Genomic DNA, 13062 nt, shown 5'->3' with positions numbered 1-13062 from the left:
ACAAAGAATACAGCTGGATCCTTTCTTTAGTCCCTGTCTCAAAATCCAATTCTGTAAAATTCTGAACAGCTACAGTGATATCAGCCACTGGAATCCCCAGCAGCAGATCTTTACAGCCCAGAAGCTCCTCTTTTTTTCTTTTTTTTTTTTCCAGAGGAAATGATATTAATGTTGCCAGCAACAGACTCTACTCATACCAAGACAAAGTCTGACCCCCTCAGCAAATTAACAATGGGAGTGAGAATTGGAGGAAAAGAAGCCAAAAATAGGAAGAGGAAGATAAGGAGAGCTCTCTCCTTCAGCAGTCACAGAAGCTGGGGAAAGACCACTACCCTGAACTGCTCAAGCAAGACCTGGCTGAAATTCAAGCCCCAAGAATCAACCATATTTTGCAACTGGCTTCCATACAAACAGAATTTTACCACTTTACAAGAGCCTTCATGCAGCTGCTGATTGACCAGTCTATTTCTGGTGACTATCCTGCAACAAACATGCACAAATTAGCCTTAACTATCACTCATAAATTGTAGCAAGGCAAGGAACAGTGAGGTACTGCCCAAGTGAGACCTTTATTATTCCAAGTATTTACTGCAGGACAGTGTTTCTGTAAAACTTTCAACGTTCTGTTGTTTCTTTTTCTTAGTAAAGTAGCAAAGAATGTTCTACTGCTTGTAAAAACTCTCTATCATTGCACAACTAAGGATGAAAATTATGGAGAGTTTTAAAAAAGTGACGAGGTGAGCGGAATTAAAGTTCAACTTCCCTATTACTCTGCAAAGGACTTTTAATTACATCCAATAAAAATATGATTAGGTTTAAAAATAAAAGAGAACTAAGTATAAAATAATAGTGTTCCACTAATTTTACTTTTCAAAATTAATGTTGCTGCACCTTCTATTTTTCTTCAAAGAAATGTCAGGCAGAAATATCAAACTGTCCTCAGGGAAAAATCACAGCATCTGAGATTTAAGAAGAATCCCATGCTTGAATGAATTACTGTACTACTATTCACTAGGGAGCAGTGTATTATGAGGAACAATGTAATAAAAGGCTTCTTTTAATATTAGAATATACCTCAATATATCAACAGTGGCAACAGTGTCCGAATAGCTCCAACATCTGACAATTTGTAACCAGGGTTCCCACCAATCTACTCTTTATGACAGTCTTAACTATACATTTTCTAACACAAGGCGTGATAAAATAGAGTTGCAAGCATGAAGAACTTCAGAAATTACTAAAATACTGTACAGCAAGAAATTCTGTATTAGTTCAAATTATTAGCAGGTAAAATGGTCCACTGGATAAGGATAATCAGACAGAAAATATCCCTAGCTGCACCGGGGAGTTATTGCATGACCTTGAGCAAGTCACTTAATTTCTCTAATTTTCCAAATTTTCCTATATAAAATGAAAAAGAACAGTAATTCCTGCCAATTATTGCACAGACATAAGGGATCTATGTCAAAAAACATTTAATTATTACCAGAGAACCCACATTTTGTTCTAGAAAAACTTTGTCATTAAAAATTTTTTGTATAATAACTTTTAGCCCAAAGGACCTGGGATCATCTCACAAGAGCTTCCCCATGGATACAGCAAAGCCTGCCAAAGGCCCATGTGCTCCTCCTCACTTTTACAGCCACTGTAAGAAATGTAAGATTTCCAGACATTCTGAGGTGTTAGGGACAAACAGTAGGACAAAGATTTCCTCACTTTAATTCAAGCTCATTTTTACCTCCTTTACCTTTGAGAATGTAACTAGCACTGGAATGAAGTGAAGAAAAAGACTTTTGCTAAAGCTGAGAAACTTGCTCTATTGATACCTCTCCTTTCAAGGAATAGGTAGAATCTGAAGAAATTAAGGGAAGCAAGAAGTCTGACTAGATAACTAAAAATTACACAAGCAGATCTATCAACATGTTTCAGACACAAGATTAGCAAGGCACCTTTAATGTGGCCTTCCATGTAAAAACATACCTCTGCCAAACAATAAGCACTACAAAGTTTCATAGCAACAAAGTCTGTCATTTCCAAAAGCAGAATGTGTTTATTTATAGCACTTGATACACACCACAAACAAAATCCTAGCCCTGTCATTAGGTTATTACAGATGAAGTACTGCTGGTCATGAAATTTTGGCCTCTATTTTAAATATATATTCAGAGGAAGCAAAGCCTCTTCCATATACCTCTTCCAGGAAGAAAAATTACCTTGTGCAAATATGCAGGTTTTTAATGCAGTTCTACATTGCTTGATGTTAATTAGAGAAACAACTCTCTTTAAACTTAATGCATTTTCAGGTGATGCTTCTTCTTACCTGGCAAGCTCTTTAATTAAGTTTGCAATGCGTCTCTTGTCCTCAGGACACAAATCCTTTAAAGAAGCACTCTTCATTCTTCCTTCATTATTGCCCTGAAAATTTAAAGTTACATCTTAGCATGTACTGTTTAAAAGACAACAAATATTTCATAAGCTATTAAAAGCATTTCAGGACCTAATAATTAGAAGCTGAAAGTAGATCAATTCCAACTGGAAATAAAATTCATATTTTTTTAAAATGTAAGTACATTTCAATGAAACAAATTACCAAATTGTGAAGAATTATTTTAAGAGATTTGTGATTCAAATGCAAACTGCTAGCTTCAATGCTAAAAACATGCTAGGTAAAGTTTTAAGACATGCACTATTCCTTGATTCATACCACATAAAGAGGAGTAGGTTCTCATGACTTGGAAATCTAGTGCAGCAATATCCAAATCCAACTTCGAACTTTATCATATTAGGATCATATCACAGGGAGTAAGAAAAAAAAAAGTGCTGCCTTAGCATTTATGACCAAAGCATACAAAACAGCAAAATATTGTTAGCAGAGAGTAATTCCCTTATTTCATTTTTCTAATACAGAGAAAAGCACACACCTTCACTGGCTACTGCTGGGTTTTAATGGCTTATTTGCTACTTTTTTTAAATAACACTTGTCAAAAGAAGGCTGTAGCAGGGCTGAGCACTTCAGATCCGTCACGCGTCCCCGGGAACGCAGAGAACCGCTGCACTTTCCACCTGTAGCCACCAGAGGGCACTCTGCTGCCCGGCATTCCCGACTCCGGCTGTTCACACGCAGGGAACAGTTTCAAGCTGGGCTTTTGTCACCAAAAATCCCCGTGATGGGGTATTCAGTTCTGCAATGCTAGTGGTAAGCATGAAATACGAACCCGAAGATAAACGCAGCAACAGAACCATGATGTTCTGTCCAGGATTTTGGCAAGTTTCTGTATGTTCACTCAATCTGAAGGAGTTTCAGTCTGTACTTTTACAAACCCTGCCAAGTGCATGCAGTGCTTTACATGAGATAAAAGAATGCCACCAGATGCCTTGCAGTTTGGCCAAGTCAACACAATAGTGCATAAAGGAATATAAAGCAAACACTGGGTTTCTCTCATTATCAGTAACAGCAGCTGATCTACACACCAGAGTGGAAGTGACCCCTTTCCTGCTTACCTAATTGCCTCTTGAACAGCATCTTAAAAACAATTAAAGAAGAATGTCCACTACCAAGAGAGGTTATATTTCCACACACTCTTGTTATACCTACATGACCCTTCATTTTAACTTCAGTGTATTCTCCTCAGGAATGAAAGAATTTCACAAGGCAAATTTCAGCACTTTTCAAGGGGCATTTGATTTCAGTTTTCTTCCCAAACATGTGTCACACATGAAGAGAGAATGTCTAACTTGACTGAATTCAACTAAACGTACGGTTGAAGGAATTTCACCTCCCATGCAAAAATGTATGAATTTATTTTTTTTTAAGCAGGCAGATGATGGAACTTCTTTAAGAAAAATGGAAAGTTAGAATTATCAAAAAGGAGAATGAAGCTTGAACGCATTAGTGAAAGAGATTTTAACAGAAGGTCTCTAAAACAACTACCCAAACTGATGTACGTACTGTCAGACAGACCTTTGCGGGATGAAGAGGAAAAACAGTTTTTCCTATCCCCTACAGGTAAGCATAGCTCATACACAAGAAATGCTCAGAGGCAGACTTGCACCATAACACACATCAAAATGAAGCTGTGGAACAATACACAGCAATAGCTCAACCATCAAAAGAAGATCACAAAGGAGGCAAAGGCCAAGGCTGTTTTGTCTCCTTTTCCCAGATTTCTGTCCTTTCTACACAGCTCAGGACAGAAGACAATTTTGGAACTCAGTAGTGGAAAGATACTCTCCACACCTTGGAAAGTGACAACTGCATGACAAAATCATACAGAATCACAGAAAGGACCACAGCAGCTCACCTACTCCAGCCAGGAGTGTTTTACTCAGAATTATGTTAAGGGCAGGCTGGATGAGACACTGAGAAGCCTGCACTAGTGGAAAGTGCCCCTGCCCATGGCAGGGGGGCTGGACTGGATGATCTTTAGGGTCCCATTCAACCCAATCCATTCTATGACCCTGTCATAGCAAAGCCATCAGCTCTCCCTAGACATGCACACAATACTTTGAAGAAAGTAAGTTGTGTTGTTGATGAAAATTCCATACAAAAGAAGTTCTTCTTCAGTAACAAGTAGAAACATTTGTTCTGTTTGTTTCAACTACTCAGACCTTGTCTTCTGAGTACAAAGTTTCCATGAGAATTCAGTTAAGGTAAGCAAAAAACAGGAGGTTTAAAAAGACAAAAAAGAAGCATAGCTTTGAACATATCATGTAGTCAATAATACAAAAGCACAAGTAACCAATTAAGATTACACGTATCAGGCATTATATTTAAAAAAAAAGAGGACACCAAAACCCATTTCCACAAAAAAGGAGTAAAAACTCTAGACAACAAGTAACGCAATCAATGCACCATTCAACAAAACAGATTTTAATGTGACACATGAAAGCATCTGTGAGGCAGCAGGCTTGTAGATACTTATGAAGAGATGCTTCTACATAAAGACTCTGCATAATGGGGGCTATTTGTGGAATTTATCTGCATGCCACTTAACAGCATCATTTGTAAAGTAGAGGTACATACTAGCCTCTAAAAGCAAGTACTAATAATCAGAGAAAGGGAAATAAACAAGTCCAGGCAAAACCGTAAAAATTAATACTAGTTTAATAACTGGTCACATGTCATGCTGAAAGATTCAAAGGGCAATGACACTGTCAAAGCAACAAGAATTGAACAACCTGTCTTCACATTAGAGATTTGAACCTACATGTGTGGCACACAGCAGTTACTCAGTACACAGAAGGCAGAGAAGGACATTGTAGATGAAGAACAAGATTTAACTGCATGATAATAAAACAGCAATGCAGAAGCAGTCAAAGGTTTTAGATCCTGCCTGCAAGTGGGAGGATGCCAAACCCCAGTGATTTACAGGCTGGCCCAAGACGACTGCTAGGCAAGAGACTCAACAGTACCCAAATGACTTACACAGTCATTGTACTACACAAACCATGTTAGAAAAATGGCATCTCTCAACAGATTTCTAAACATCACAGCATCTATCACAATACAGAATAACCTTCCAAAGGAAACCCCGCTGCTTTGGAATTTCTAATGCAAGAACTGTAGGAAAAACATCACCTAGTCTCACAGGAGGAGACCACAAAATTCAAAGCAGCTGACATCAAATGACAAAGCTATTTCTACTGCTCAAATGCATTTTGAACTTTTACTATCAAAAACAAAAAGTGTTTTTACCCTTCTAACATGAGCAGGCACAGAAAAAAGGTCCCTAAAGTAAGTTTTTACTCTTTTTATTTCTAAATGAGGTAAGTAGAAAAATGAAAATTAATAAACTGAACAAAACTTCTTGCATGTTGAGCCAGTAAAGTGTAGATTAGGCACTACCTAGGGCTACATGCACTGTCTCAGTACAAACACACACATAGAAATATAAATAATCTGTTTTACATAGCCCCACTTACACAAATTAGCACATTCAGCCTTTATTCTCTTCAGGTGATAATTTCTGATAGAAAGTGACCATGTAAAACAGGCAAAAAGTCTAAGAGACTGTAAAAATAACTACACTAAAACTTTAAATGTTTTCAATCTAAGAATTTTCAACCATCTTTTCTACTATGTGGAATCTTAAGAGGAAGAAAAATTTGCCTTTACTGACCTGCTGCCCTGTCAGACCTCCTGTACCTCTATCAGGATCCATGGAAACAGAAGCAACAGCTACAGGCACCTTTAGTTCAGTTTGACCTGTTGGATATTTTGGCAAACACCTTGTTCTTAAATTTCCTTTTGTAGACACTCCTGTAAATAAAAGACAAGCAGAACATGTAGATTATAAAGTCAAAAGGGGCCCTAGTATTGCCTTGTATAACCAAACTTCCACAAAGGCAACCTTGCCTTAGCAGCTCCTTTCTTGGAAAAGAATGAGTACCTCAGGAATATGTCTGCAGTTCCCCCTAGCCTCTTACTCCATACAAAACTTCATTAAGATGAATGCATCAGCAGAAAAAGAGGTGCATGGTAGTGAAGCACACCCAGTCACAATGAACATTTCATAAATTCTGAAATGCACATTATGTTTTCAGATTGAAGCTCGGTGCAAATAAACTCTGTTTGATTAAGACACAAAAGCATAACACTGAGTTTCTTTGATACCCATAGTCAGTAAGGAACCAGCCATGAGTAAAGCCTTTAAAAGTGCCACTCATAATAAAATACCACATTTTCTGTTACACAGCCAACCTACTGATACTCAAGCTCTTTGTTCCTTTCAAGAACCAGGCATATGAGTAAGGCAACATTGCAAGGCATACTCCACAGATCATCTGTCAAACACTTTCTGCCATAATTAGAATTATATCACCTCTACAAATGGTAAGAACATGAAAGCACTGAAAATCCTGATGCTGCAATTACAAAGTGCCAACACCGACATTAACACTAAAACCTGCCAGGGCCAGATTAAAGCCTACAGTTACTTGGTACAGCCTTAAGGTTTGATTTTGACTATTCAGAAGTGCAAAAAGTTTTGAACAAAAAATATTAACTTCATACTAACAGATTGATTACATTTATTTGGGCAATTAATTTCAGAAGTGTACCAGCAATTCAAGTGAAAGAACTATATTATAAACTCTAGTATCTCCATGCTTGTACACAAGGGGAAACAATGGTCCTAAAATTCTCTTCCTCAGAAGTGGTAGAAAACTTCGCAGAGTGACTCAATTTCCATTATTTAGGATCACTGCCTTCTTTCAGAAGAAAGACAGACAAAGACAGTCCAGTATCACCTGGCTTAGAAATCTCTGTATGTGTTTTGTTCAACAGAGTTCAACAGAGATGTTTGGCCAGTAAACCATGCTACCCCAAACGTAAAAAGTACAATTCTTCAAAACTTATAACTGTTGGATGACACTGTGGATGCTGAAAGCAGGCAGAGCCTGTGTGAAACCAAGTCACATAACTTTCTCAGACTGGCCTGAGAAATCATAAGGAGAAATCCAAACAGTGAAGGAAAACAACCCTTGCAGGTGTTGTTTGGATCCTTGTTGTTTACTTGTAAGAAACAGTCAAGGGGTGATGCACCCAATTGTCCAATAATGGTGATGTGTTGGTTTAATGACCAATTACAGTTTTACCTTTCCGGACCTCCTCAGACCTGTCTATAAAAGATCTGGAATAATAAAACTTGCTCTCTTGTGACACTCAGCTAGAGAGTCTAGGTTGTACTGCTTTGCCGTTCCTAATACAGTGCGACATGACATGTACACAATTTCAGTCTAGAGTTAACCATCCTCAGATATGTGTCCAGGACCTTGTGTCACTTTAAGAGCTGTGTTTGAAAACAAGTAAGAGAACTCTGAAGGGGAACTAAGAACATCCATCTTTTCCCCAGCAATTTACACAAGTATGCACTCAGTAAATCAAGGTCAAAAGAACTAATAAAAAAAAATAATTGCTTTATCTCTACACAATGAATCTTCATTTCAACTGATATCTTCAAAATTTACAAAAGACCTAACACTTCTAATGCTTCAACATTCCTTGGAGACCACATTAAAAATTCAGCTTGCCTTATAAATTGGATAAAGCCATGCTGTACCTGCAACAGAAACAACTCCCCTGGAACTGTTCATCTTATACAGTATGCTTATCTAAGCAGCAGAACATAAATCCTTTGCTATAATCATATATGTCCCATTACAACTTATGATGACTTTCTACCTTACACATACTTATGTACACAAACCACATACATGAAAAGACACTGAAAATTTTATCATCCACAGGAAAAAACCTTTGTTTCTGTCTATTAGAAGGTCATACCTGAAACAGATATCAGTGGATCTTCTTCATCAGAAGCTGCATGTGACTTTGTTAAAGGAAATAAAAAGAGTGCACACTTGGCTCTTTAAACAAGACTGTAAAAAGAAGCATTTGGTCTCTTAATTTTACACAGCTGTTGACAAATAAACAGTCAACATTTTGGGAGGAAGAAAAGCAAGGAAAACTTGATTAGGAAAGAAACATCAGAGATTGCTAAAACAAAAGGTCTTATTCCTTCTTCACTGTGTATTAACTTTCAGCCTGTCAAGATTACCTTAGAAGTCACCTCAGCAAAAGATCCCAAGGACCAGCCACAGTTACAAGAACAATTACTAAGATAATGAACATTATCTTACATCATAATGTAATGAATAATAATATTTATTTAAACAGTTTATTGTTATATAGGGAACATCTTAATGTGTAGGGAAAGCAAATTCTGAAACAGTGTTTATTGATAACTACAGTGAAATCCATTTTAGGCAATACATTCCAAGAAACATAAATGAGGAAAAATGCGAAAGGTTTCAAACTGGTCATTCTCATCTGATCATCACATGATGAGTAATGCATAAAAGCCTGAGGACTGATTTTTTTTAAGAAGTTTCAAGAACTTTCAAATATCCCAGAGGTTTAACTATTGAATTACTTGACCACAGAAAACCCTTTAAAATCAAAAACAACACAGCACCGTATTTTTTGTGCTGTTAGTAGTCACTGTGACTATTAGCAGTCACTGAGCGCGAATCCCTGCCTCCTAAAAGACACTAAAAATAGGACTCAATATAATTCAGGGAAGGGTATAAATCATACTGTCTTCCTTAAAGGAGCAATTTCATTTAGCTGAACATAAAGATTGTTATTCCCACATAAATAACTAACATACTTGTGCCTTAATCCCAGCCAGCAACTCAGTACCACACAGCCACTCCCTGTCCACCTCCCTGCCCCAAGTGGGGAGGAAAATCAGAGAGAAACAGTAAACCTCATAGGTAGAGATAAGAAAAGCTTAATAACTGAAACAAAAAACAAACAAACAAACAAAAAAAAAATAGGATAATAATACTAACTGCAACATAAAGGGAAGAGGGAGAGAGAATTAAAACCCGAAAGAAACAAGTGATGCACAGTACAGCTGCTCACTGAGCAATGCCCAGCCCTTTTCCCAGCAGGAACTGGCAGCTCCCAGCCAACACTCCCCAGCTTATGTACTGGACATGATGTTCTGTTCTGGAATCTCCCTTTGGCCAGTTTGGGTCAGCTCTCCTGGACATGATCCCCTCCACTGGCAGAGCATGGGTCGCTCAAGTCCATGTTTTTGGGTAAGCACTGCTGAGCAACATCCAAAACATCAGCATGTTACCAGCATTATCCTCATGCTAAACACAAAACACAAGGAAAAAAATTAACTCTATTCCAGCTGAAAACAGGGCAATACTAAAGTGGAAAACAAAAGCACGCAGCACAAAATTCTCCTCCACTATCTTTTATTTATACTCCTTTACCATCCTCAACGTTTCATGGCTGGCCAATTAACTCAATTATCTAATTTCTGTAGTGTTAACAAATAAATACATTTAAGGTTTTGCAGCTACATTCTGACAAGTAAAATTGTGAAAATATTTCAATGACCCTATACAAACTCTTGCCTTAACTAAAGTTGAATTCTGATAGCACCATCTCAAAAACTTAATTTAGTAAATTACCACACAGTGGAGAAAATTAGGAAAAGTCTAGGAGTTTCCCCCTGTGGATAGCAACTTCAATCAACACCCACTGTCCATCACACAACTGGTACTTGTCATACTGAAAGGGCCCAATCACAGGCTCACTTATGATCCTGTTGATATACTTTATCACTTGTAAACAATTATCACTCACCAGCCTCACACCAGTTTAAAAACACATTCAGTGAGTACTGCTGGCAAAGCCAGCTCCCTCTACAAACACAGAGAGCATTTCTGATCTCACTTGTGAGCTGCAGCCTGCCATCTCCAGCTGCCAGAACACACTGTGGGGGCATAGCACAAACAAGGCGAGGAAGAACAAACTCCACGAGGAAGGCACTGTGCGTACCCTCTTCTCAAAAAGCACCAAGGTGGATCAAAAATCCGAGTCTGGATCACAGCCCAGCCCAAACAGCTGCGTCAGCACAACCACAACAGCAAGCTGCAGGGTACTGAGAAGTGTATGTTCAGCTCACACTGCTTCAGGAAACAACAAACTTCTGCACAGGCAGTTCCTACTCAACTGACATACAGTTAATCCACGTGTAAACACATGGCTGTAGGAAATAAAATCATCTTTCTAAACAACATCCTGCTTTTAGAGTGTGCCTCTGGTATTGCCAGCTGTTGTGGATAAATTCCTAATAGCAGGATGCAAAACTAGCCGAAGTTGTCGCTATTACTCCCCCGGCTACCAGGACAACTTTCCTGGTGAACCATTGCAGCCCAGTGTATTAGAACAACTCAAAGTTAGAGCAGGCTACCTCAGTCAGCTGGACTGAAAATCACAATGACTCAGAGGCTGATTCATAAGCAATGTCCTTGACTCAGAGTAACAGACTGGAGATAGCACCAGCATCAAGCTTTTAATATTAATCCACTGCCACGTGCCTCTCAAGACTGCCAGTAAGGCAGGTGTAGTATTATAAACCTTGCACCACCACAGCTGAAGTGCACTGCAACAGCAGAGAGAGGCACTGGAGAAACTCAACACCTGGGTAGAGCTTACCTATACAACCTGCCTTGCTGCGCTGAGGTGATTCAACGTTGATGGAGAGAACTTCAATTTTCCATATGTATTAAGCCAATCTACCAAATTCCCCAGCTGCTCCTCTTTTTTTGAAACCATACACTACCATTATTTTTAAGTCGTGCCATGTGCTTTTCTAAGAATGTAAACTTTTCCAAGATGAGAGGCAACACTGCCTATTCACCAACACATGTAGAATGGAAATGATGCATGAGGCCACTGCTGGGCTCAAGAAACCATATTGAGTGATGGGAAACAACCTGTTAACTGATAAAAATAGACTGTCAATGCAATTGCATCAATACTTCCACAACTGAGTAGAGTAGTGACAGTGTGGCAATAAATCCAATATGTGCCACACACCTTCATCCTACTCAGAGCACAGAAAAAGTTGTAGACAATCTTTTTTACTTTACACAACTGTGAAATCGTACTGATGTGCTCCTTAAACAGGTCATGCAATGGTTAGCCCGTTTCACTTGCACACTGCCCTCGTGGGTATGCAGTCAAACATAAATAAAAGAGCATATACACATATTCTTTCCAATCACCTCCAGTCAATGCTGAAATCCCACTCCCAGTCTGACTAACAGCAATGCCTCAAGCCCCTCATAACTGGAACTAAATTGTCAGCTTCTAAATTTCCACCAGGCCAGACTGTCAGTTCTACCCCAATGACTTCACTGAGCTTCCAACTCAGCCACACAAGCCCAAACAGCAACAGCAGCTCTTGCTCCTCTGAGCCCCATGAGCACATCTCTCCCTAGCCAGGCTTGTACAGGCTGAGCTTCCAACACCACAGCCACCACCCACTCCATCTACGTGTCCAGCCCCACGTAGTCTCCCACAGCAGCCTGCAGGTCCTCTGTAGATGAAACCACCCCAACCTCACACTCATCCCTCACAAACAGAGCCAACCAAGTCCCACACAGGCTCACCCAAAAGTAGCCAAGCTTGTAGCCAAGCTTAGGTGCCAGATAAAAAAGACACATATCTTCCCTGCTCAGTTTCTAGCCTCAGTTTCAAAGAATCACAGAATCAGCAAGGCTGGAAAAGACCTCAGAGATCATCAAGTCCAACCTATGACTGGACACCACCATGTCAACCACTGAGTGCTGGGTCCAATCTTTCCTTGAACACCTCCAGAGATGGTGACTCCACTACCTCCCTGGGCAGCCCATTCCAATGCCCAATCACCTTTTGTGTGAACGAATGCTTTCTAATGACCAACCTAAACCTCTCCTGGAGCAACTTAAGACTGTGTCCTCTTGTCCTGTCACTTGTCACCTCGGAGAAGAGCCCGACCGCCACCCAGCTACAACCAACCTCCTGTCAGGCAGTTGTAAGAGTGTGATGGGGTCACTCTTGAGCCTCCTTTTCTCCAGGCTGTACAACCTCATTCTCTCTATTGATTTCCTTACAAGTTCCCATAAGCAGAACGCATTTTCCCCATTTCCAATATATTTACTTTCCCCCGGATTTCACAGCTGGGTAATACTGAAGAGGACTTACGACCCTCCCTTCTCTCCCAGGTCACTTTTGCTTTGAAATTGCGCGTACCCCCTACGAACAGGCACATACGCAATCCCTCTCCCCAGGCCAAGCCTTCCCCCACACTCGCCAGCGGAGCCCCCCCATAGCCTCTGTCACAGCCACATAACCCTACCCGACCCACGGCGCCGCATCGGCTCCACGCCAAACCCCCCGACAGACCGCCCCGAACACCCCTGGCAGCCCCTCCCGCCGCTGTCCCCTCACACAGAACCCCAGGCAAGGATACAGCCCCGGCCCCAGCGAGCACCTCCAGCCACACCGGCGGCCGCCGCCGCCATCTTGAAAGAGCCGCCACTCCCTGCATACCCCCACCGCCCCCCCGGCTCTCGCAGCCCATTGGCTGTCTGCGCCAGAGGCACGCGGAAGGGTACGGGGCATGCCGGGAATCGTAGTCCTCTGAGCGCTGGCCGCCGCCATGAGCCGACAGGGGCACCGCCCAGAAGAACTATTATTCCCAGCGTGCCCTA

The 13062-nt window shown here is 40.4% G+C and overlaps 1 protein-coding gene across 1 annotated transcript in view; it reads right to left on the bottom strand.

The window, feature by feature from the left end:
- The window catches only part of KIAA1328 (KIAA1328 ortholog), a 172651-nt gene extending 159752 nt beyond the window's left edge, over positions 1 to 12899 (bottom strand). Inside the window, exons 1-4 of the mRNA XM_058827295.1 lie at positions 12822 to 12899; positions 8285 to 8320; positions 6120 to 6259; positions 2321 to 2415 (exon numbers count right to left, since the gene is read on the bottom strand). Of these exons, the coding sequence (XP_058683278.1) occupies positions 2321 to 2415; positions 6120 to 6259; positions 8285 to 8320; positions 12822 to 12873 (323 nt within the window). The 5' untranslated portion in view covers positions 12874 to 12899. The remainder of the gene's footprint in view (positions 1 to 2320; positions 2416 to 6119; positions 6260 to 8284; positions 8321 to 12821) is intronic.
- Between the last annotated feature and the right edge of the window lie 163 nt (positions 12900 to 13062).

This window comes from Poecile atricapillus, chromosome Z, assembly GCF_030490865.1.
Source record: "Poecile atricapillus isolate bPoeAtr1 chromosome Z, bPoeAtr1.hap1, whole genome shotgun sequence".
In the NCBI taxonomy this organism is placed as follows: domain Eukaryota; kingdom Metazoa; phylum Chordata; class Aves; order Passeriformes; family Paridae; genus Poecile; species Poecile atricapillus.
The sequence above is the reverse complement of the archived record's forward strand: the minus strand, read 5'-3'. Positions and strand labels throughout refer to the sequence as shown.